Source organism: Felis catus, chromosome E1, assembly GCF_018350175.1.
Source record: "Felis catus isolate Fca126 chromosome E1, F.catus_Fca126_mat1.0, whole genome shotgun sequence".
In the NCBI taxonomy this organism is placed as follows: Eukaryota; Metazoa; Chordata; class Mammalia; order Carnivora; family Felidae; genus Felis; species Felis catus.
The window spans coordinates 56,592,103-56,615,172 of record NC_058381.1 but is presented as its reverse complement, the minus strand read 5'-3'; the positions used below and the strand labels follow the sequence as shown (position 1 = coordinate 56,615,172).

The window sequence follows — 23,070 nt, the reverse complement described above, 5'->3', positions numbered from 1 at the left end:
GGCTGTTGGTTGGGGTTTTGAGCTCCGCCCCCCCCCCACCCCCGGCAGTGGGTGTGGGGCAGGCAGAGGCGCCTTCTAGAGACCCGGGGACCAGCTAGTGCAGAGAGACTCAACTGCGGAGTCGAGAACAGGAGAGGGGGAACGGGTGGAAGGGGCCTGCCGAGGCCTCAACGCACCCAGTCACCATCAGCTCTGAGGGTCGGGACGGGCCCCAGAGTGAGGGCCCCAGAGCGCCCAGCAGAGCCTCTCTGAATTGCCTGTCTTCCCCCACCCCCAGCACTTGTACAACATCGAGTCTGAGATTGAGGAGTCGGACTATGACTCGGTGGAAGGCAGCACCAGTGGGGCGTCCTCGGATGAGTGGGAGGACGACAGCGACAGCTGGGAGACGGACAACGGGCTGGTGGAGGATGAGCACCCCAAGATAGAGGAGCCCCCCATCCCGCCCACCGAGCAGCCGGCGGCCCCTGAGGAGGACAAGGGGGTAGTGATCAGCGAAGAGGCTGCCACGGCCGCCATTCAGGGGGCCGTGGCCATGGCTGCCCCCGTGGCTGGGCTGATGGAGAAGGCTGGCAAAGACGGGCCCCCGAAGAGCTTCCGGGAGCTGAAAGAGGCCATCAAGATCCTGGAGAGCCTCAAGAACATGACTGTGGAGCAGCTTCTGACAGGCTCGCCCACCTCCCCCACAGTGGAGCCGGAGAAACCGACTCGGGAGAAGAAGTTTCTAGACGACATCAAGAAACTGCAGGAAAATCTCAAGAAGACCCTGGACAACGTGGCCATCGCAGAGGAGGAGAAGATGGAGGCGATGCCAGACACGGAGCGCAAGGAGGAGAAGCCGGAAGGGCAGTCACCCGTGAAGGCCGAGTGGCCCAGCGAGACCCCGGTGCTCTGTCAGCAGTGCGGCGGCAAGCCCGGAGTCACCTTCACCAGCGCCAAGGGCGAGGTCTTCTCAGTGCTGGAGTTCGCGCCCTGTGAGTTCACCTTGTTTTTGTTGCCAGATCTGGAGGCCGGGTGGCCGGCTGCCGCCTGAGGGGAGGAGGCCACGTCCCCGGTGTGGTCGCTGGTGCCGATGCCAGGTTGGCGGGTGCGAAGCGCGTGGGGTTATCCCCCCGTCGGGGGCGCACACCCAGCAGCCGGCCGCTCCCTCGGGGCCAGGCTTCCCGAGGGCGGCAGCTGTGTTTCCAGATAGAGCTCTCGGGGGCTTGCCATTAGCGATTGACCACTCTTTCTTGCCTTGTAGCAAATCACTCTTTTAAGAAAATTGAGTTCCAGCCTCCGGAAGCCAAGAAGTTCTTCAGCACAGTACGGAAGGAGATGGCGTTGCTGGCTACCTCGCTGCCTGACGGCATCATGGTCAAGACCTTCGAGGACAGAATGGCAAGTAGCCTGGCGTGGGCCCGGCGCGGGCGGCTGCAGACGTGCTCGTGTGGGTGCTTGGTACCCAGGGGGCCGCGGGACCCGGCAGCACCTGGGAGGCCGTCCGCACCCCTCACGGGGCAGGAGCCCCGCACGTGTGTCCGGATCGCATGGTTCCTCCCTTTCTCCCTCCTGTTAAAAGTCAGTTTTGAAGCACAGAGCTTTACCTGAGTCCTGTTCTCTTGAAATATTACCACGTTGTGGAAAAGGCGAAAGTTGCCTTTGAGCAATCCTCACCCTGCCCCTGGGAGTCACGACTGAGTTTTGTGGGTCTCCTTATAGGAGACCCTCTTTTCATGTCTTTACCTTCTCGTGTGTCCCTGTAAACACTTCGTGTGATTTGTTTTACGTGAACAGCCCGTCCTCGTACATGTCACCTGAGGGTTGCTTGTTTCACTCAATCAGGTAATTTTTTAGACCCACCCCCCGTGTTGATGGATGTCGATCCAGTCCGTTCTTTTTTAGCTACAGAATAGCGTCCCGTCACGCGGCCATGCCGCACTGCGTTTTCCACTCCTGTCTTCGTGGCTCAGGCCCAGGGTTGAGTCCTGCCACCAGAGGCCGTGTGAGCACCTCCTCGTTCCAGGCGCAGGCCAGCCCGGTCCGCCTGGCCCCTCATTTATCCGGCACACTTACCAGGCGCCTGCTGTGTGCTGGGCCTCTGTGTGCGAGACCCTGAACCCTACCCTGACCTGGGCCCCACCCCAGCCCTGGTGAAAGGGGCCCCAGGACAGAAGAGAGGCGCTGTTCAGACCTTCTTGGCGCAGGCCGGAAACCACAGAGCGGGGCTGGGGTCTCCACAGGGTCGGTGCTGCTCCGGGTTCTTAACGACACTTTGGCTTGTTCTTGGATTTTAGTAAAACTTGGGAAATTCCCGGCTGGTCTCAGCTGTGCTGACGGAAGGGACTCGCATGTTTTCCAAGTCTCACCTGGAGGGACGGGGAAGTAGTGCCTTCTCTTGAGGCCCACAGGGCGGCCGCGTGAGAAAGCGCGGGAGAGGGTGCTGTCGGTCCAGTCGGCACTCCGCCCTCGCCATTCCGTCACCCCGTGTTCTGAGCACGGGTCTGGCTGCCGATGCCGCCCCTCCGCCGGCAGGCACCCAGATCTTGAGCGTCTGTGGGGCGTCTGCCCGGTGACTTAGTGACCTGAGTCTCTGACGCTCTGCCACCGTTTCTGCTGGAATTCCAGATCCCCTATCCCTCCGGTTCCCAAAAGCAGGTAGAGCCTTGCCGCCCTAGGATGTCCTTTCATTTTCTCACTGGTTGTGATTATTGTTGGTCTTCATGGCGGTGGAGGTCAGGGCAGGTGTTTTGAAGAGTGAAAATAAAAGTAATGAAGGGCTCCTGGGTGACTCAGTCGGTCAAGTGTCTGACTCTTGGTTTTGACTCGGGTCGTGATCTCACAGTGGTGAGATCGAGCCAGCCCCGTCGGGCTCTTCGCTGACAACACAGAGCCTGCTTGGGATTCTCTCTCTCTCTCTCTCTCTCTCTCTCTCTCTCTCTCTCTCTCTCTCTCCCCCCGCCGCCGCTCTCCCTCTCTCCCTCTCTCTCCCTCTCTCTCTCCTTCCCTCCATCCCTCCCCCTCTGCCCCTCCTTCGTTCATGCTCTCTCTCAAAATAGATAAATAAAAAAAACTTTTTAAAAGGCAGAAAGAGGGACTGAGCCTGGGTGGCTCAGTTGGTTAAGCGGCCGACTTCAGCTCAGGTCACGATCTCGCGGTCTGTGAGTTCGAGCCCCGCGTCGGGCTCTGTGCTGACGGCTCAGAGCCTGGAGCCTGTTTCAGATTCTGTGTCTCCCTCTCTCTCTCTGACCCTCCCCCGTTCATGCTCTGTCTCTCTCTGTCTGAAAAATAAATAAATGTTTAAAAGGCAGAAAGAAAAGCATCCATTTAAAACAATTTTTAAAAATAAGGGGCACCTGGGTGGCTCAGTTGGTTAAGCATCCAACTTCGGCTCAGGTCATGATCTCGCGGTTCGTGAGTTTGAGCCCCGCATCAGGTTCTGTGCTGACAGCTCAGAGCCTGGAGCCTGCTTCGGATTCTGTGTCTCCCCCTCTCTCTCTGCCCCCGCCCCTGCTCAGGCACCATCTCTCTCTCTCTCTCTCCCTCCCTCCCTCCCTCTCCCTCTCTCTCTCTCCCTCTCTCTCTCTCTCTCCCTCCCTCCCTCTCTCTCTCTCTCTCTCTCTCCCTCTCTCTCTCTCTCTCCCTCCCTCCCTCTCTCTCTCTCTCTCTCTCTCTCTCTCTCCCTCTCTCTCTCTCTCTCTCTCTCCCTCTCTCCCTCCCTCTCTCTCTCTCTCTCTCTCTCTCTCTCTCTCTCCCTCTCTCTCTCTCTCTCTCTCTCTCTCTCTCTCTCTCCCTCTCTCTCAAAAATAAACATTAAAAAAAATTTTTTTAATAAAAAAATTTTTTAAAATGAAAGTAATGACTTAACGGAAAAAAAAGCCTGGTAAAATAAACACAACTTTGGATAATTCTATTTACGCCCGGAGTTAAAAGATGCCGCGTGGCTCTGCACAGAGGTATTTACGTTTAGCTTCTCCGTAGCTGGTGGTGTTTGGAGCCCCCCCCCCCCCCCGCCGACCTCAGCCCTCCCTCCCTCTAGGACCTCTTCTCAGCCCTGATCAAGGGCCCCACTCGCACCCCCTACGAGGACGGCCTCTACTTGTTTGACATCCAGCTCCCCAACATCTACCCAGCCGTGCCCCCCCACTTCTGCTACCTCTCCCAGTGCAGTGGCCGCCTGAACCCCAACCTGTATGACAACGGGAAGGTGTGCGTCAGCCTCCTGGGCACCTGGATCGGAAAGGTGACTACGGTGCCAGGAGCCGGGTGGGAATGGGGGAGGGCAGCGGGGGGGGGGGGGCGTAGGGAGGGCGGGGTGTCGGGGCCAGAGCTGATGAGGCTGTGCGTGTGTGCGTTCCAGGGCACAGAGAGGTGGACGAGCAAATCCAGCCTCCTCCAGGTGCTCATCTCCATCCAAGGTACGGCGGGCAGGGTGCGGGGCGCCGGTGGGGAGAGCCGCTGGAGGGCGCGGTGCCGCTGGCCTCCGTGTCCTCCCCGTCCCGCCTGTGGCTCTGGCCGTCCGCGGAGTTGTCGGGCCGGCCCTGACGGGCTTCTCACCCCCCACCCCCACCCCCACCCCCAGGTCTAATCCTGGTGAATGAACCGTACTACAACGAGGCGGGCTTCGACAGCGACCGGGGCCTGCAGGAGGGGTATGAGAACAGTCGCTGCTACAACGAGATGGCGCTCATCCGCGTGGTGCAGTCCATGACCCAGTTGGTGCGGCGGCCGCCCGAGGTCTTCGAGCAGGAGATCCGGCAACACTTCAGCACCGGTGGCTGGCGGCTGGTGAACCGCATCGAGTCCTGGCTGGAAACCCACGCCCTGCTGGAGAGGGCCCAGGCGCTGCCCAACGGGATCCCCAAGGACAGCGGCTCCCCGGAGCCACCCGCCGTGGCCGAGCTCTCAGACTACGGCCGAGAGGAAGCTGAGGACGGAGGGCTGTTCCCCGGAGAGGCCTCCCAGGGCTCAGACTCGGAGGGCGGCGCCCAGGGCCTGGCCTCGGCCAGCAGGGACCGCACAGACCAGACTTCGGAGGCAGCGCCCGACGCCCCGGTGCCCCCCAGCGTCAGACCAAAGAAGCGGAGAAAGAGCTACCGGAGCTTCTTGCCCGAGAAGAGCGGCTATCCTGACATCGGCTTCCCTCTCTTCCCACTCTCTAAGGGTTTCATCAAGAGCATCCGGGGTGTCCTGACGCAGTTCCGGGCCGCTCTGCTAGAGGCGGGCATGCCTGAGAGCGCGGAGGACCAGTAGCCGCCAGCCCTCGAGGAAGAAGCGTCACGTGGGGAGAGGCCAGCCGCTGCCCGCTCGCTCCTTCCCCCGGAACCTTCCATCTTCCCGTTTTCTCCTCTGTCCCCAACGCGAAAGCCCCTCGCTGCCCTCTCCCCGAGGTGAGTTTGATGCTGAAGTGCAAGAAGTTTCATGAGATGCTGCCGTTTCTTTTCCGAAGCGATCTTCCAACGGGCCGGTGCCCTGTGGCAAAGAGAATCTGAAACCTGTTGCTGATTTTCCACTTGTCACCCAGGCGGAGCGTCCCGGCACTTGCTCCCTCGCCGTCCCCATCTCAAGGCGGAGGTGGGGTCTTCCTAGGGCCTGGCTCGGGGGCTCCGTCTGCCCCACGAGCCGTGCAGCTCAGCCGCAGGACGAGTGGGTGTGCCTTGCATGAAGTGTGGGTTGCTCCAGCGTTTCCCCCCTCGTCCCTTTCAGCCTCTTCGGTGCCCCATAGCGTCCCCGTTCCTGGGTCCTCCCGCTGCCACCGCCACCAGATCCTCCCTTGTCTCCCCACCCCCCCCCCCACCCCCCTCCACCCCCAGCTGGGGAGTTGTGGCTGCCGTCACCGACTCCTGGCTCTGCTCTGGACCTTTCACAGGATAATCCTCAGGCTGTTGAACTTGCTCTCTCAGAGAGGTTGGGACCAGGCTGGGTTCAGGGTGACACCCGGGAGAGGTGGTGGTGGCCCTTGCGCATAACATGGAATGAGGACCAGGTTGCTGCTGGAAAAGAAGACAGCTGTAGGTGCCTTGCTCTCGCGTCCAGGTGGCTGGGGCCCCGCAGTGCTGGCAAGCCGGTCTGCCCCCTGCCCCGTCCCGCCCCAGGGCCCTAGGAGGCAGGGAGGCGGCACAGACAAGGCCACAAGGCCGGGGCAGGTGCTGGGGCCCCTCCCGCAGACTCTGCCCCTCCCACCATCACATGCTAACCCTGGGAGGTGACATAGAAGGAACCGGCCTGCTCTCTCTCTCTCTCTCTCTCTCTCTCTCTCTCTCTCTCTTTCTTGGTTGAGGATGAGGCCTCCTGTTGCTTACAAACTCTGCAGGCTCAATCTGGGGAGAGAGAGGTGGCCGACAGGGGTTCTCCTCCCTCGCAGAGACAGGCCCAGAGGTTTACAAGTTTTCTAAGCTTTTGATAATGTGAAGCTCCAGGTTAAGAGGATGCTGTTGAGCACATTGCAGCTATGTAATTTTTGGTGTATGTATGTAATATTTAAGGTTGAAAGAAAATAAATCTCAAAAGCAAAGATATTAACTCTTATTAGAAAAAAAAAAGACAAAAAAAAAAAAAAGAAGCCAAAGCATGATGCGTCTTGTCCGCCTTCCGCTGGCTCCACACTGTGCTGTGCCGTAACCACCCGGCGGGCAGCGGCCGCAGGGAAGGACGGAGCCGGGCCGCGGCATTTGGAGCCCTGAGTCGGTATCTTGTTTGAGAAACATCTAGAGTGGTGGGGCTGTGCTTCCCGGTGCGTTGTTCATGTGGAGATGTGAATGCCTACTGCTTACGATATCTGTATAAAGTGCTGTGTGATTAAACTTTTTTTTTACTTGCATTTTTTTCGTTTGGCTCATTACAATGTACAAAAAAGACAAGGTGGCACTATTAAACCTGCCTCTGCCATTCATCTGGGCTCTGTCGCCTTTCTTCCCCTCTGGGGCACCTCACGCACACCTCCCCAGGGGAAGGCAAGACCGGTTGCCAGGAAGGTTCACGGCAGCGGCACCTTGCACCCACCCGGTCTGCTTCCGTGCCTTCTGCGCGTCCAGTCCTAGGACTCACGGGCGTCCGGGGGCCGGGAGCCCGGGATCTAGTTCAGCGGGTCAGTGCTGTTGTTCGTGGGCAGGGCTCGCGTCCCATTCTTCAAGGGCCAGTGTTGGGCAATGTCTGCCAGCAGCGGCTGGGGTCCCAGGGGCCTGTAATTGACCGGCCCGGCCAGGTCAACTCCTTCCAGATGCTGGGGGAGCAGACATCGGAGCACCTGGCCTGGGCTTTACGCCAAAACGGTGACCAGCTTGCGAGCCTGGTATGTGCCCCTCCTGCTGTTTCCTTTTAACTCCTGCCCATGGGGGGATAGGGGCAGGGTAGGGTAGAGGAGGTGGAGGAGGCTGGGGGAGCCCTAGAGCCCTCACTGGAGGGATAAGACTCCTTTCCAGAGGGAGTAACTACCTCCCATTTTGACTTTGTTGCCGATTTCCCTAATGCCCCTGAAATCGGAGACATTTTCCCTTTTTGCGGAGACTAACTGGCTGTGTGGCCCCGGGTAAGACACTAGATCTGAGTGTCTGTCTTCCATATGGGGTTAGGCAGTTGGCTGAGCTCCCTGGCTTCTCCCAGGCCAAAGGCGGGATGATCACTGGGGCAGGGCCCTAACCTCTGCAAAAAAAAAAAAAAAAAAAAAAAGGAAAACCCAGACTAGCCCCGGTCCCGTGCCCACCACCAAAATGACTATTAGCAGGGGTCAGTATCCTGCTGTGTCCAATCCAGGAGGCACCACTGGGCATCGCTGACGTTAAGTTCTAGACCCCACTCCCTCCCCAACACCTGGAATAACACCAGTAGGCTGGGAGGGTCACTTTATTTGTATTTTGATTCATGGGGTGGGGCTCCCAGGACAAAACGGGACTGGCTCCCACAGGCAGGGGCGGGGGGCAACCGGCTGGGCTCCTGGCCCAGAGCCTCATTCTGGCCTTTGGGAGGCAGAGCCCGGCCTTCCAAAGCACGTCCTCCGCCTTCCCACCTTCTCCAGGGGTCCGCTTGCTCCTCCTCCCCACCACCACACGAGCTGGGGACAAGCCCCTCCGGTCCTGGGGGAAGGGGAGAGGATCCTGAGCTCGGAGTAGACCAAGCAGGCTAAGGCACGACAAGGCCCGTGGAGTCATAAGGGCTTTTCTGGAGGTGATCCCCGCCGAGGCTTCTGGCCGGGTGGGGGCTCCACGCAGCCACTGACCATCCAGATGTAGTCCGCGTGCACCTGGCCTTGCACAGCCTCGCTGACCAACAACTCCCCGTCGGCGGCAAACACACCCTTCCCATCCTTGGGCTCCAGGCGGAAGGCGACCACGGGCGCGTACACCAAGTAGGGACAGGCCTGCTCCAAGTGCTTCCCCTTCTCCATGGCCAGGAAGAGGCGCAGCAGCGTGGCCCGAGACACGCCCGCCCGCACGTAGAACAGGTGCATGGTGCCGGCGGCAGAGCGGCCCATCGGGGCAGCGAACATCTCGCTGCCCAGGTGCGAGTGCAGCAACGCCAGCACCAGCACGAAGTCCTGCTCCGGCACCACCGTCCAGTGCGCGGGCACCGGCTCCTCCAGGGGTACGAGGTGCGCGTCCGTAGGGCCCTGCTGGTCCTGCCGGTCCACCGCAGGGGAGGCGGGCACCCCGGGGACCCCCCTTCCTGCGGGCAGGTAGGCCAGTCGGCCCCGGTACACGCGCAGCGCCGCCAGGCGCAGGAAGGTGCCCAGAGTGAAGCGGAGCTCCCCGAGGCGCCGAAACTTCTCGCTCTCCAGATCCACATCAGCGATGAAGCCCCAAGACAGGCTAAGCACGGAGAAGAGGCGCAGCCCCGAGGCGGTCTGCAGTGACAGGAGGTTCATGGGCTCCAGCAGCCGGCGGCACAGCAGCAGGGTGCAGTTGGTCAAGAGGTCCTCGTTGGTCACCTGCTCATAGCTGCGGGGGAGAGAGGTCGGAGGGAGTGAGGCCGGAGCCCTCGTGCATCCTCCCCTTCCGCTGCCTGGGGACTCGAGGCAGGCAAAGCAACACGGGGTCCCTAGGGAGTTGGTAGGAATGACAGAGGGAGCAGGTGGAGGCAGCCAGCTGGAGTGACCGAGAGAGGGCCCCAGAACACAGCGTGGAGGCTCCCGAGAAGAGGGAACAGAAGTTACCCCGGGATACGGGGACTTAGAAAAGAAAACCTGGCAGGAGGGTGGCATGGAGGAGAAACTGAGGCCCCCTCGGACCCTGGGCTCTCACCCGGCATAATGGTTCAAAGAAGCTGCCAGGGCGTTGCCGGAGCCAGCCGGGAGGCTACACAGGGGCTTCCGGATGGCAGTCTCCCAGTCGGGCCGCTCCATGAGCCCGTTCACCACCTGTTGGAGCACGGGTGGCCTCAGCCTGGGGAGCACCCCGCCCCCCCCACCCACACCCAGTCTCTTGGGGCGGGCCTCACCTCGTACATCAGCCCGTCTCCAGACATGACCACCAGGGCGTCCCAGCGCCCCAGCTCCAACCCCTGCACCAGCTCCCGAGCGTGGTTCCGACGCTCTGTGGAGAGACGGGGTGGCCCCGAGGGTATGTATGGGGGACCGTGGCTGGGATTGCTCCCTGCCACCCCTCGGGGAGGCACTCACCAGTGAGCATCAGCGTGAAGGAGATGCCGGCCTGGGCCAGCAGGGGCTGCACGTGGCTCCAGAAGAGCTGCAGCGCCTTGCCCTTGCCTCCGCGCGGGTTTAACAGGACCAGCACGCGGCACCGCTCGGGCAGCAGGCTCCCGCCGCCTCCCGCTGTAAAAACAAACCCCAAAAGACCGCGTCCCCAACCGGCCACTAGGGGGCCGAGAATCACAAAAGGGGTACTGGGGTGGAAACGTGGGGCCTGATGAACTCCCCCGGTAACTGATCCAACAGATCCCCGCCAGAGGCAGCGGCCTTCCAGGGGGGGAGCTCCAGGAGCGGGAGGGAGCACGGTGCCCTTGCCACCCCGGCTCTTGGCTCAGACCCGGCCAGCTTCTGGCCTCGTCGGGAAAAGTGTTTCCACTGTCCCCCAGCCAGCCCCTTCTTTTTTTGCCCAGCTGACTCTGGCCATTCTTCCTGGCAAGGGCGGAAGGGCCACCCACCCTCAGCCCCTCCCCCCCCCCCCCGGGACCCCACAAACCTGGATCCATAACCTCGTCTCGCGGCTCCCGCTGCCAGGGCGTCCCCAGCGCTGTTGGGGGGCTGCCCGCGGCGGCGGCTCCTGCCTTCAGCTCCTTATCGGTGCCGCCCAGGCGGGCGACGCGGTGCGGGCTGAGGGGCTCGCCCTTCCCGCCCGGAGTCGGGGCCGCGGAGGTACCGGCGTCATCCCCTGCGGCTGCGGGATCTGAGGGAGAGGAGACAGCGCTGGCGGAGTCCCGGGCGGCCCCCAGAGATGGGCAGCGCCCAGCTAGATCCTCGGGCCGCGCGCGGGGAGCCGCGCTCTCTGGCATCGCCTAGTCCTCCGAGAGGTCCAGAGAGCCGAGGTCTGGCGCCACCAAGGGCGCTCCCGTCCTAGAACTGAGCACACCCCCCCCCCACGCCCCTCCACTCTCAGAGGCGAAGGGTCTCTCTTCCTGGGGACTCTCCTCCCTGGGGGCCTCGGGTTCCGGCCCGACGATGAGGCACAGCCCCGTGGCTCTCTCGGTCGCACCAGCTCCTCACCCCCCGGGGACTCCCAGAGGGAGGGGAGTCCAGTTGCGTAAAAATCCCAGAACGTGAGCGGGCATCGCGGGGCGCGAAGTTGGGCGCGAGCGATCGCCGCCCCGAGCCACCCCGGCGGGCCGGGGCCACAACCGCGAGCTGCGGAGCGGCGGGGGTCGCCGCGCGCGCCTCCCGAGGCCCCGCGACGCTGCCCGGACGCGCGCCTTGCTCGTGGGAGCCGCGCCGGGGCCGCGCGAGGGCCGAGCCCGAGCCCCGCGGCCGGCCGTCGCCTCCCTCAGCCGAGCGCCGAGTGGGCGCCCAGGAGTGGCGAGAAGGCAGGGCGGGCGGCCCTACCCAGTCGGTCCGGTTTGCTGGGGAGGCGCCACCTCCGTTCCCTACAGTGGCCTAGGGCGGAACTCGGCTCGTCCCGGGCTCAGCCTCACGTCTGAGCGACGACCGGAGCGCCGGACTAACGCTGACTCCACGGCCTCGCTGCCTCTGGCCTCAAACTTTTAGCTCAACTTCGCCGCCAGGCGCCGCCGCGCTGGGAGGGCGCTGTGCCTCTGCGCCCGGCCTGGCCACACCCCGCGCTCCCCCGCGCTCCCGGAGGTGGAACCGGCGCCTGGCGCGGCCAGGGCCTGCCCGCCCCCGGCCTCCCGCACTGTCGGCCCCCGCGGCTCGGCCCCGCGCAGACGCTTGGCCGGATCTCCGGGCCCGGCCGCGCGCGCGCGCGCGCGCGCGCCCCCGCTGCTCAGACTGGGCGACCCGCGAGAAGGCGGCGCCGCGGCCCGGCTGGAGTCGGCGAGGCGCAGAGCCCGGGGTCCGGCCACGAGCGGCGGCCGCGAGCTCAGAGTCCCGGACGCGCAAGGGTGAACGCGCAGCGCGGGCCCCGCGCGAACTCGCCGCGCCGCCCGAAGTCCGAGCCGCCCCTGTGGGGCTCCAGGCGCGCGCGGCTCAGCGCTCCGGGCAGACCCCCGGCTGCCCCTGGACGCTGCGACCTCCCGCCCCGGGATCTTCCCCCTTCGTGCGCCCCACCGCAGTCCCCCGGAATTCGAGGCCCAGACCCCACCGGGTACCCCTCCTCTGTGCCGGGGCGTCTCTGCTGCCGCGCCCGTTCTCCCCCGGAGGATTATTTTTGGTTTCCCGGCGCGGCAGCCCGGTCGCGCAGCCACCGAGCCCACGGCAGTCAGGCGCGCCGTCGGGGGGCGGGGGGAGGGGACAGGGGACCCGCCAGGGGTGGGGGTGGGGTGGGGTGGCTGCTGTCCGGAGGAGGGGGCCTTGTCAAGAACCTTAAAATTTGGATCTTTTTCCCCAGAGGAAACCATCGAGGCTCACCGGGGCGAGAGAAGCTGTCCCGCAGCAGGCGATCCAGGCCCACGCCCCTCACCCGCCGTGAGGTGTGAACAAGGTCTAGGGGTCCCCGTCGGGATTGGAGAGCCAAACCGTGGCGCAGTGTCCCCCGCCGCCTCCCCTGGCTCAGTGGGAAAATGCAAGAGCGCCGGGGGAACCTTCACTTCGACGGAGGCAGAGCGGGGAGCGCGTGTCAGTGCGTGCGTGAGAGATATACATACTTATCAGGAGAAAGTGTCTGACCTGAACGTGTCCGCGACCAACTCGAGTTGAGTCCCCGGGGGGGTTATCTGCGGAGACCCGGAGGAGGAAGGGGTCAAAGCCGACTAGGCGCCCTGACCAGGTGAGGCCAAAGTTAGGAAGGGCCTAACGCCTGTAGCGGGCGGAGGTGGTCCGGGCCCAGGCTGCTGTGGACTCGCGCGCCGGCACCCGCAGCCACGCGGCCCACGCACACCTGGCACTTGTCAACGCCCCCGAAAGTCGCAACTCGGGCACGCCTCCGCGGGGTCTCTTCCGGGGAACGCAGGCAGCGGGTCCCGGTTTCCCGGCACCTGGGGGGGCGGAGCCCGCGGTCGCCGGCTAGGAGGGAGGCGCGGGCCCGGGGACCCGCGGCTCGGCGCGCGTCGCAGCGGTGCGCGCTTCCGCCTTGCGCGGCCCCCGGGCGGCCCTGGCTGGGTCCCGAGCGTCCCGAGCGCGTTCCGAGAAAGTGACTCAGCGATGCGCTCGAGGGTCGAGAAACTCCGTAAAACTAAGAACGTGGGGAGGGAGCCGGAGCGCCATCACCCTCTCGCAGCGCCGCGGCCGCGGTCTGTTCTTGAACCTCCGGGCCCGCCACCCCCACTCCGCAGGAAACCGGCACGGGGAGGGCAGCGCTGCAGCCGCAGTGCCGCGGTCACGCGACGCGGGGACGCGAGCGGCGGCGGAGGAGGAGGCTCAGTGCGGGAGCCTGAGGACCTGATCCAGCCCACCCGCCCCTCCCCCCTGCTCCCCTCCTCCCCTTCTCGCCCTTCGGTCCTCTCTCTTCCCCTCCGGGGCAGGCTAGGGTCTAAGTCTGGATTAGGAGCTTTCGAAAAAGCGGGACGCGCTTTTTTCCCCCTGAGATCTCGGCCTTGGAGGGAGGTGGCTACGGAGAAGGCCAGGCCAGCCTCCCCCTTCCCCCATCAGGCCTGAAGAGCTGCTGCTTTAAACCTTGGAGTCTGGTGGGAAACTGAGGCACAGGGAAGGGAAGATGTGGCTGTGCATGAGTCCACGGTGAGAGAGCTCGCCTGCTACAGGGTCCCGCGCTTCCTCCAGGCGCCCCAGGCTGGAGCCCCGCCGGAGTCGCAGGGAGTCGGGTGGAGGCGGGGTTGACCAGAAACCTTGCGGGCGAGGGGAGGCGGGGCAGCCTTTTGGGCTCTTTATCCGGCCTCCGGGGGCCCAGTGGGAGGGAGGTGAAGGGCAAAGCCCTCTGGCCCGGGTTCCAGTCTGCACAATGGCTCCTCTGTCCTCCCTGGCGCCTCTTCTCCTGCCCCCCTCACCTCCACGGCCTCCGCTGTAACCCCCCTCCTTCTTGTCATTCACCTCCCCGCTCCCAGGCCGCCTCTCCCCAGCCTCTCTCTAAAGAACCTTATCTGATGCAGAAACTCACCCATCAGCAGCCCTGGCCCAAGAGACAGGATTGGGCAAGAACAAGATGCTTGTGGCCCTTTGACAACTGGGGGCACCCAAACCCGGAGGGGTGAAGGGTCTTGCCCAAGCTGTCAAACCAATTCCCAACAGAGCGGAGAAGTAAACCCAGGAGTCCTGCCTCCCAGCCGGGAAGACAGGCCTCTTGCTGATAAAGTTTGAGTATCCTATCGATTGACCCGGTAGGTGGCCTGCCCCAAGGAGAAAGAAAACCGGAGAAAGAAAACGTCTTGAAGCCCTCTCCAGGCTTCCTCCCCCAAGCCTGGTCCTAGCAACCAGCCCCGGTGCCCAGCAAGGCCCACCAGGCTTGATCTGACCAGATTGCCGCTGGGTAGCTCAGCTTGAAGGCGATACCTGTCTCACAGGTCAAAGAGACTGCCTTTCCATCTCTCCCAGCCACCTCTTCCTCCCCCAGGCAGCCTCCCCAGGGAGACACTCCTGAGAGCCTCTCTTCTGCTTCAGAGAAAGAAAGCAGGCATTCACTGGGCCCAGCTCCAGCTCTCAGGAAACGCGGGGCCAAGGCCGCCAGATGGCACATGACTTGCTTTTATTAGGATAGGATCCCCACCATCCCTCCGTTCCCGGAAGCAATCCTCCCTGGGAGATTGCAGCTCCCAAGTTGAATTGCAGGGCCTCGAGGCCTCCCTTGACCTTGAGTCCTTTGCGCCTGGGGGGCTGCAAGGGCAGGGAAGGGGAGGTGTCCAACTCTACAAACTCCCCTTAAGACTTGTGTTCAGGACAGTCCCAGATGTGGCTTTCCGTTCTGAGAGTTGCCTAGATGCTCGTGACCGTGCCGGGGGTTGTGGGGTGTGGGGTGTGCCGCCCGTGGAGATCCGGGAGGGCGGACTGGTCACACGGGATTCTTGGCTGCTCGCAGGGAGTGTTCAGAGTTTCTGTTTCTGCCGTGGTTGGGATCAGCTTAGCTCTATCCTTCGGGCAGCCTCCTTGTCCTCATGGGTTTCCTTGCTAAGGCTGGGGACACCTGTCTCCTCTGGGGTCTGCCTTCCACCCTCACCTGCTGGCCTGCTGATTCTAGCTCCCTGACAGGGTGACTAGCTTCTGGAACGCCCTCAGTGTGGAGGCCTGCAGGCCACGCCCACTCCACTCCTTTCGAATGTCTGCCCAACATCTGAAGACAATTCTAGTTTCCTGGGGTCGTTGTCACAAAGTACCACAAACTGGGTGGCTTCCCAGAAATCTACTGTTTCACCGACCCAGAGGTCCCGAGTCTGAGACCAGTATGTTGAGGGGGGAGGGTGCAGAGAGGGAGGGGGGACAGAGGATCCAAAGTGGGCTGTGCTCTGACAGCATTGAGCCGGACGTTAGGCTCAAACTCACAAACTGTGAGATCATGATCTGAGTCAAAGTCTGACGCATAACCCACTGAGCCACCCAGGCGCCCCTGGATTTGTTCTTTGGGGTCTGTATTCTGTTCTGTGGGCTTGTTCTTTTTCAAATGCAAATGCAAATAACCAGAGTTATTAGGACTCTAGTGTGAATTAACGTATCACTTTTTTAACGTATCACTTTTTTAGCGTATCACATTTTCAATCAAAACAATGTACAAATACTATGGGCGCCTGGGTGGCTCCGTAGGTTGCGTGTCCGACTTCAGCTCAGGTCACGATCTCAGGGTTTGTTTCAAGCTCCACCTCGGGCTCTCTGCTGTCAGCACAGAGCCGGTTTCGGATCCTCTCTCTCTCTGCCCCTCTCTCGCTCACACTCTCTCTCTCAAAGATAAATAAACACTTTTTTAAAAATGTACAGATAGGGGTGCCTGGGTGGCTCAGTCAGTTAAGCGTCTGACCGGCTTAGGTCATGATCTCACGGTTTGTGGGTTCAAGCCCTGCGTCGGGCTCTGTGCTGGCAGCTCAGAGCCTGAAGCCTGCTTTGGATTCTGTGTCTTCTCTCTCTTCCCCTCCCCCACTTGTGCTCTGTCTCTCTCTGTCTCAAAAATAAATAAATGTAAAAAAAATAATAAATAAAATAAATAAAAATAAAAATGTACAGATACTAGGAGCGCCTGGGTGGCTCAGTCGGTTAACCATCGGACTCTTGGTTTCGGCTCAGGTTATGATCTCACAGTTTCGTGAGTTCAAGCCCCACATTGGGCTCTGCGCTGATAGCCTGGAGACTGGGATTCTCTCCCTCCCTCGCTCTCTGCCCCTCCCCACCACACCTCCCCCCCCCCCCCCCCGCGCTGTCTCTGTCTCTCTCAAAATAAATAAACTTAAAAAACATTATTTTCCTCAATGGACAAATACTAGGTGTCCTGAAAAAGGGAGATAATGTGCGTCCACGTGCGTGTTGGAGGAAGGCGGGCGTCTGGAAACCGGAACCACCCTTCTCCCGGCGTTGTCAGGGTGCGATCCGTTGGGAGGGGTTGTTGATGTCTGCCACACTTCCTTGCACGCCCAGGCTTGCACACTGCTCCCTCGACTTTCAGATCTTACTTTACACCTTGACTTATGGCGTCCCTGGCTTCCTAAGAAGATGGGTTTGTTTCCCCGGCCCTTGGAAGAACAAAGCTGAGTTTTGTGTCCGCGTATTAGGTTCCTGTTGCTGCCCAGATTTACTGTCTTCCAGCTCCAGAGGTCAGAAGTTTCAAATGGGTCGGCGAGGCTGCCCCGCCTCGCCTGTTCCAGCTTCTGGAGGCCATGTGCATTGCTCTGCTCAGACCCTCTCTTCCTTCCGAAGCCAGTCGCACAGGACGTCAGGTCTTCGTCTGACCTTTACTTCTATTGTCACGTCTCTGACCTTCCTACCTCCTTCTTCCTCAAAGGAACCCGGCGATTACATCGGCCCCACCCCTATCTATAACCCAGGATAGTCTCACCATTCAAGGGCCTTAATTTAAGGCTTCCTAAGCTTCTTCCAAAGCCCTTTTGCCATATAAGGTAACATGTTCGCCCGCACCCGGGATTATGACCTGGACATTTGGGGGGCAGTTATCCTGCCAACCACGGAGGAGTTAGGGAGAGTCTGGGAGCTGCGTCTTGGCTGAAGAACTTTCCGACACCCGCCCCCAGCACCCCCAAGTGAACACACACCAGGAGGTTGTTTTCCCCCAAATAAGTGTCTATCGTGTGGGGGTGAAAACACTTTTGCTGGTCTCCACACGTGATTCTGTCGACTTCCCTGCAAAGAATACCGGTTTCCAATTTTGAAAATTACCCCAGAGAAAAATTGGCATCTCGGCTACACATAGTAATTCCGGGATTCCAAAACCCCAACTCTTCACCTGAGGAAGGGACGGGAAGCAGAACAGCCCATCCCTTTTTGGCCTGGCAGAGTTCTCCACTCGGCTTTGCCGGAAGGGTTCGCCATGGGCCCCCCGGGTACCAAAAGGAAGCGTGTGGTCCTCTCGGCCCCTATCATGTGATCTAACAGCCCTGCTGCCTCTGCCCCTCTGTGTGCCTCTGCCACACAGAAAATCGTGGCTAGGAACATTCCAGAGGCTCTGGCTGACATCAGCTCCGGTTTGGGCCCAAAGCAGCCTCTGGCCTGCTCGCCAGTGGCCAACCCCACATCCTGGATGCTTGCCATGATTGTCCCTTCCTGAGGCTGCAGCCAGCCCTCCACCCCACCCAACTGTGCCTACTTGTTCATTTATACTGGTTCGGAGACCGGGGGCAACTGGTAGGAGCCTTGATCCAAGGGAAGGAAAGCCATGTCAGGCCGCCCGCGGCCTGAAGTTTCCCAAAGGGAAACTTCTGGGAGTCAGGAAGAGAGGCCCGGCGCTCTGAAGTTGGGGAGCAGGGCAGCAGGACAGGCAGGATCCCAGCCAAGGGGATGGGTGTGTACGCAATTTTCCGGGGGCTTGATTTTGTGCAATGTTTTCCACTCTCACCTCTTTCAAAAGCTAAGATGCATCCTTGGGACGTTCCCAAAGCAAACAGAGTGGGCGGGACCCGGCCGAGGTGGGCGGTGCATTGGCACCAGCGGTCCGGTGCCTTCCCTCCAACCTGACGTGAACCCGGCCTGCCTGCTTGCCTGGGGAGGTGAAGTCCCTTGTCACCGGGACCCAGAGAAGCTTGCCCTGCCTCTGGGAACGCCCGCTCCCGGCACCCCACTGACCCCTGGTGGCCACCTGGGACATGCGTCCTTCTCCTTCATCCGAACCCTGCGGCTGCTCAGGCTTCCTCCCTAGATGCCATCTGTGGGGGGTGGTAGCTTGGGGGCAAAAGAGGGGCATGGGCGCCCTACTCTGCCCGGCTGCACGAAGACACGGATCCCGGAGCGGGGCTTGCCTACCCCTGATGCTCATTATCCACATCCTGAAAATAGAAATTCCTCTTCCCTGGAGGCTTGCCACTTGAAGGTCAAACCCTTCGATTCTTTCCAGACACAGCCCCGGTAATTTAAGCCGTGATTATACAGCATGGGCTGGACAGCTGGGGCCGGGGAGGGGGGCTGGGGGCAAGGGACACTGTAACCTAATTGCACACGTGTTCCCCAAAGCCTTTGGGCATCAAGGGGAGTGATGTGCTGATCCGACAGGAGAGCCATTTCCAAAAGCAGTTCCTTGTTCTCTGAAGTCCTGGCCGCGGCCACGTGACTAGCATCTTGAGAATGAGTTAAGATGTCATTTCTCCTTCAAGGCACCGTCAGATGATCCTAGCAGCCTTCTCTGAAACTCACTTTCAAAAAGGAAATGGGGAAACAAGTGATTACCTGGCAAAGCTTACAGACTAGTGAAATTGTGTGTGTGTGTGTGTGTGTGTGTGTGTGTGTGTGTTTTAAAGAGAGAATGCGCACATGTGCACACTCAGGGGAATGTGGGGAGAGGGACAGAGAGAGAGAGAGAGAAAATCTTTTTTTTTTAATTTTTAATGTTTATTTTCAAGAGAGAGAGACAGAATGTGAGCAGGGGAGGGGCAGAGAGAGAGGGAGACAGACAGAATCAGAAGCTGGCTCCAGGCTCTGAGCTGTCAGCACAGAGTCCGACGCGGGGCTCAAACTCACGGACTGCGAGATCATGACCTGAGCTGAAGTCGGAAGCCCAACCTACTGAGCCACCCAGGCGCCCCGAGACAGAAAATGTTAAACAGGCTTCACGCTCAGCTCTGAGCCCGACGCGGGGTTCAATCCCACGACCCTGGGATCACGGCCCGAGCTGAAATCAAAGAGTCAGACGTTCAACTGACTGAGCCACCCAGACTCAGCCACCCCTGAATTTGTTTTTTAAAAGTCAAAATTGGTGGGGGGGGGCACCTGGGTGGCTCAGTCAGTTAAGCGTGGGACTTCGGCTCAGGTCACGATCTTACAGTTCATGGGTTCAAGCCCCAAGGAGAACTCTGTGCTGACGGCTCGGAGCCTGGAGCCTGCTTCAGATTCTGCGGCGCTCTCTCTCTCTCTCTCTGCCCCTCCCCTGCTCACGCTCTGTTTCTCTCTCTCCCTCCCTCTCTCTCTCTGTCTCAAAAATAAGCATTAAAAAAAATTTTTTTAAGCCAAAAACGGAATGGGCCTGGAGAGTGCTCCTGTGTACTAGGGGGCTGGAGAACGCGTCTTTTTCCTTCTCGTCTCCTTCCTAGAACTGCAGTCGTCGTGGCCCTCCCCACGGAAGTCCTCAAGAAATGCTTGCGGACTGACCTCTCCCCACCGCATCCCCCTCGGCGATTGCAGCAGAGAGGCCAGGAGAGACAGCCACATCTCGGTGCCAGGGGGTGCCAGGGGGCCCAAAAGGGCGCGGTCCCACACCCCACCTCCTCCGGGCGGGGCACAGCAGGCCGACGGGTCCCGGGAGAGCCGGCCAGATGGCTCCGAGGCAGAGTTAAAACGATATCTGAGTCTTCCTGACTCGGATGGCCTAGGAAAATCCATAGCATCAGAACTGGGCATTTGCAAGCAAGCACATAGATCCTACCGTTTTAGGCGGAGTTCCAGGCACCACGTGACAAGTGTCTGTGACTATTCGGTTCTCAGATGGACACCTTTGAGCCCTTGAGGAGGGAAAACACCCAATGTCTGCAAAATATGATTAGCGTGGGACGGGGTCTGCCTCCTTCAGCTCCGGCAGGCACGAGTGATATTCCCAACGGGAGAAGCCCGTTGAATCCTCAGGGGCTGGATCTCTTACTCTGATTTGCAGCCCTTAGCGTTGTGGGAGCCACACTGGCCGGGACAAGGCTGAGCGGGAGCTGGGAGCCACAGCAAACCTCAGGACACCGAGGGCCACGTCCCTGCAGTCTCAGGCTCTTCTTTTCTTTTTTCTAAGTTTACTTATTTATTTTGAGACAGACAGAGGGAGTGCAAGCAGGGAAGGGGCGGAGAGAGAGGGCGAGAGAGAATCCCAAGCAGGATCCCCACTGCCAGCACAGAGCCTAACTCGGGGCTCGAACTCCCGAACTGTGAGCTCATGACCTGAGCCAACATCCGGAGTCAGACACTCAACAGACCAAGCCACCCAGGTGCCCCCAGTCGTGGGCGTTTCTGCAATGCTGAAGACCCTGAGAGAAACATCTGGAAACTGCCATTCTAGACCAAGACCCCCATGTTGAGAGCACTCAGCAAAGCCTAGCAGGTCAACTGTGGAAACGTGGCCCTAACCAAAGTGGGAAAGGAAGCTAGGATTACCCATCAGCCTTTGAGAGAAATAGCTTTTAAAATGAGGTTCCCCGAAACGTTGAACATGTGACCTAACAGTTGCACTCCTGGGTCTACGTGCACCCGCGAGAAACGGAAACGTGTCCGCACAAAACTTCGGCAGCAATGCTCACGGCAGCTCTATTCACAACAACCGAAGGTGGAAACAGCCCAAACGTCCGTCAGTGGACGCATGAATCGACAGAAGCAGCAAATCCGTATCGTGGAGTGGTTATTTGGCCACGAAAAGGAAGCAAGCGCTGACACGTGCCTGAACGTGGCCGAGTCTCCAGGATGTTCCGTGGAAAAAAGCTAGGTGTGAAAGGCCACCTGTTGTGTAGTCGGTTGGGCGTCCGACTTCAGTTCGGGTCATGATCTCACGGTCTGTGGGTTCGAGCCCCGCATCGGGCTCTGTGCTTGATGGCTCGGGGTGTGGAGCCTGCCTCGGATTCTGTGTCTCCTTCTCTCTCTGTTCCTCCCCCGCTGGTGCTCTGTCTCTCTCTCTCTCTCAAAAATAAATAAACAGTAAAAGAAATAATAAATAAGAGGCCACCTGTTGTGTGATTCCATTTGTTTGGAGTGTACAGAATGAGCAAGTCAATCAAGATAAGAAGCTTAGTGGCTGGGGTAAGAGGGGCGTGGGAGTCGTTGCTTACGGGACGTGGGTTTTATTTTGGGGGTGACGAAGATGTTTTGGAACGAGACAGAGGCGGTGTTTGCACAATACCGTGAATGCACGAGATGCCACTGAGCTGTCCATTTTGTGTCCTGTGCATTTCACCTCAATTTCTTTTTCCAAATAAGGAACTGGAAGGAAAAGGGCAGTGCCTCTCTCAGGATCATTCTTTTGTGATGCACAAAATGTCCATGTCTTTAAAAAAATTTTTTTTTGAATGTTTACTTATCTTTGAGAGAGAGAGAGAGACAGACAGAGCGTGAGCGGAGGAGAGGCAGGGAGAGAGGGGGACAGAGGATCCGAAACGGGCTCTGAGCTGTCAGCGTAGAGCCCGACATAGGGTTCGATCCCATGAACCCAACCGTGAGATCCTGACCTGAGCCATTTACCAAAAGGCGGGGTCCCAACCGACTGAGCCACCCAGGCGCCCCGGCCTGAGGATATCCCTAGTAGAAAGCAGAGAGGAGGCCACAGACAATAGCCACGGGATCTGCTGACGGCCCCTTCTAATTCCAGGGTCACTTAGCACCGTAGCTCCCAAAGGAGGCAGCACGTTGGAACCCCCTGGAGATCTAGCGCGCAAATTTGGAAGCTGCCGACTTAGCGAATCTTGGGGAGCCTGGATGGCTCGGTTGATTGAGTGTCCGACTCTTTGAGTTCAGCCCTGCGTCCGCCTCCACACTGATGGTGTGGAGCCTGCTTGGGATTCTCTCTCTCCCTCTCTCTCTCTCTCTGCGCCCCTCCCCTGCTCAAGTTTCCTTGTGCTCACACACATGTGCTCTCTCTCAAAATAAAGAAACTTAAAAAGAAAGTGGGTGTGTGGGGGGATCTGTAGCGTGTTTTCCAAGCAGGTGGCCAAGCTCAAAGAACGCACAGATTTCTGTAAATGCCACAAAAAACTTCTTGAAGGGCATCGTGAACTGTCATGGTCCCAGTGACTATTTCATGTTTGGAAACGGACCAGGCGTAGTGGAGAAATGACGCATCTTATCACAATCTCCCTACGTCCTCTCAGACACCAGCGTGGGAATGTGGGAAGGGTGACAAAGCTGGCCGCCAGCCAGGCTCCAAGTAAAGGGGACAGGGGTCTCGGCAGCTATTACAGTCAATCCGGCTAGGTGGGATCAAAAAGGAGCATTGGGGAATTTAAAAAGGTAGGTTAAGTCCTGGCGCCTGGGGGGCTCATTCAGTTAATGTCCGACTTCGGCTCGGGTCATGATCTCACAGGTTGTGAGTTCGAACACCGCGTCGGGCTCCGTGCTGACAGCTCAGAGCCTGGAACCTGCTTCGGATTCTGTGTCTGCTCTGCCCCTCCCCCGCTCGTGCTCTGTCTCTCTTTCTCTCTCTCTCCCAAGAATAAGTAAACGTTAAAAAAAAAAAAAAAAAAACTTAAAAAGCTCAGTTAAGTCTTATTTCCCTGTTGAATCGTAATACAACTTTCTTAATGTCTAATTAGTATTTAATTACCAGGGGATTCTATTTTCCCTTGTGTGTAAATGAAAGATTACCTTCCCTTTATGAGGACTTTAAAGACTTCACCCTGGTGGCTAAGCCTCAGATGTGAGCCTTGAAGTGTCCAGCCCCCTCCACTGTGCCACACTGTTCTTTCCAGAATCAGATTTCCAAGCACCTATGTTTCTATCATGACTGGGGACAGCGGTTTGAAATTTATGGAGGAATGGAAAGGAAGAAGAAAGCGTCGGGTGGGGAAGGGAAGGGAGTCGATGAGATGCTCTTACATCAGAGGTTACCTGGCTTCTGAGCTGGGACTATACATAAGCTGGAACTTGGGCTTGTGTTGGTGTTTGACTTATATCTTTCCATCAGCCCCGATATCCCACTTGTGCGAACCGTTCCTGGGCAATTACTAGAAAGACAATTAATTTTTCATCCAAGAAAGGAACATATGTGTCTGAAAGTACTGACTCCCTAGGGAAGTGTTCCGCTTATCTGTGTCTGAGTAATAAATCACCCCAAAACTTAGTGGCTCGAAGCAATCATTTATTGGGTTCACCCTGGGTTGACTAGGCTCAGATGGGTGGTTCTCACTTGGGGACTCACGTGGTTACCGGGTCATTGGGCTAAACGTCTGAGATGGCTCTCTCATGTGGTGACAGTTGTGGCTGGCTGTCATCGAAGAGTTCAGCTGGGGCTGTCAGCCAGAGCAAGTCCCTGTGGT

General features: G+C 59.4%; 3 protein-coding genes across 5 annotated transcripts in view; 2 read left to right on the top strand and 1 right to left on the bottom strand.

Moving 5' to 3' along the window:
* The window catches only part of UBE2O (ubiquitin conjugating enzyme E2 O), a 57,416-nt gene extending 50,545 nt beyond the window's left edge, over positions 1 to 6,871 (top strand). Inside the window, exons 14-18 of the mRNA XM_045043994.1 lie at positions 278 to 974; positions 1,244 to 1,380; positions 4,019 to 4,222; positions 4,340 to 4,397; positions 4,562 to 6,871. Of these exons, the coding sequence (XP_044899929.1) occupies positions 278 to 974; positions 1,244 to 1,380; positions 4,019 to 4,222; positions 4,340 to 4,397; positions 4,562 to 5,232 (1,767 nt within the window). The 3' untranslated portion in view covers positions 5,233 to 6,871. The remainder of the gene's footprint in view (positions 1 to 277; positions 975 to 1,243; positions 1,381 to 4,018; positions 4,223 to 4,339; positions 4,398 to 4,561) is intronic.
* A 932-nt stretch (positions 6,872 to 7,803) lies between these two features.
* Positions 7,804 to 12,805, bottom strand: SPHK1 (sphingosine kinase 1). Of its 3 annotated transcripts, none has more exons than XM_045043995.1 (6): positions 12,209 to 12,805; positions 10,116 to 10,319; positions 9,593 to 9,745; positions 9,412 to 9,506; positions 9,216 to 9,331; positions 7,804 to 8,912 (listed from the first exon to the last, which is right to left on the bottom strand). In XM_045043995.1, the coding sequence occupies exons 2-6, from the start codon at positions 10,123 to 10,125 to the stop codon at positions 8,123 to 8,125; spliced, it is 1,164 nt and encodes a 387-aa protein (XP_044899930.1). In that variant the 5' UTR covers positions 10,126 to 10,319; positions 12,209 to 12,805; the 3' UTR covers positions 7,804 to 8,122. The 3 variants fall into 3 exon arrangements, with proteins under 3 accessions (XP_044899930.1, XP_023099805.1, XP_011287697.1); XM_023244037.2 differs by lacking the exon at positions 12,209 to 12,805 and adding an exon at positions 10,970 to 11,132; XM_011289395.4 differs by lacking the exon at positions 12,209 to 12,805 and adding an exon at positions 10,637 to 10,848.
* LOC123381842 (translation initiation factor IF-2-like) lies at positions 10,592 to 14,371 on the top strand. The gene is made up of 3 exons (XM_045044183.1): positions 10,592 to 10,618; positions 11,025 to 11,687; positions 11,931 to 14,371. Exons 1-3 carry the CDS (start codon positions 10,592 to 10,594, stop codon positions 12,009 to 12,011), a joined length of 771 nt encoding a protein of 256 aa, XP_044900118.1. The 3' UTR covers positions 12,012 to 14,371.
* Positions 14,372 to 23,070: the final 8,699 nt, after the last annotated feature.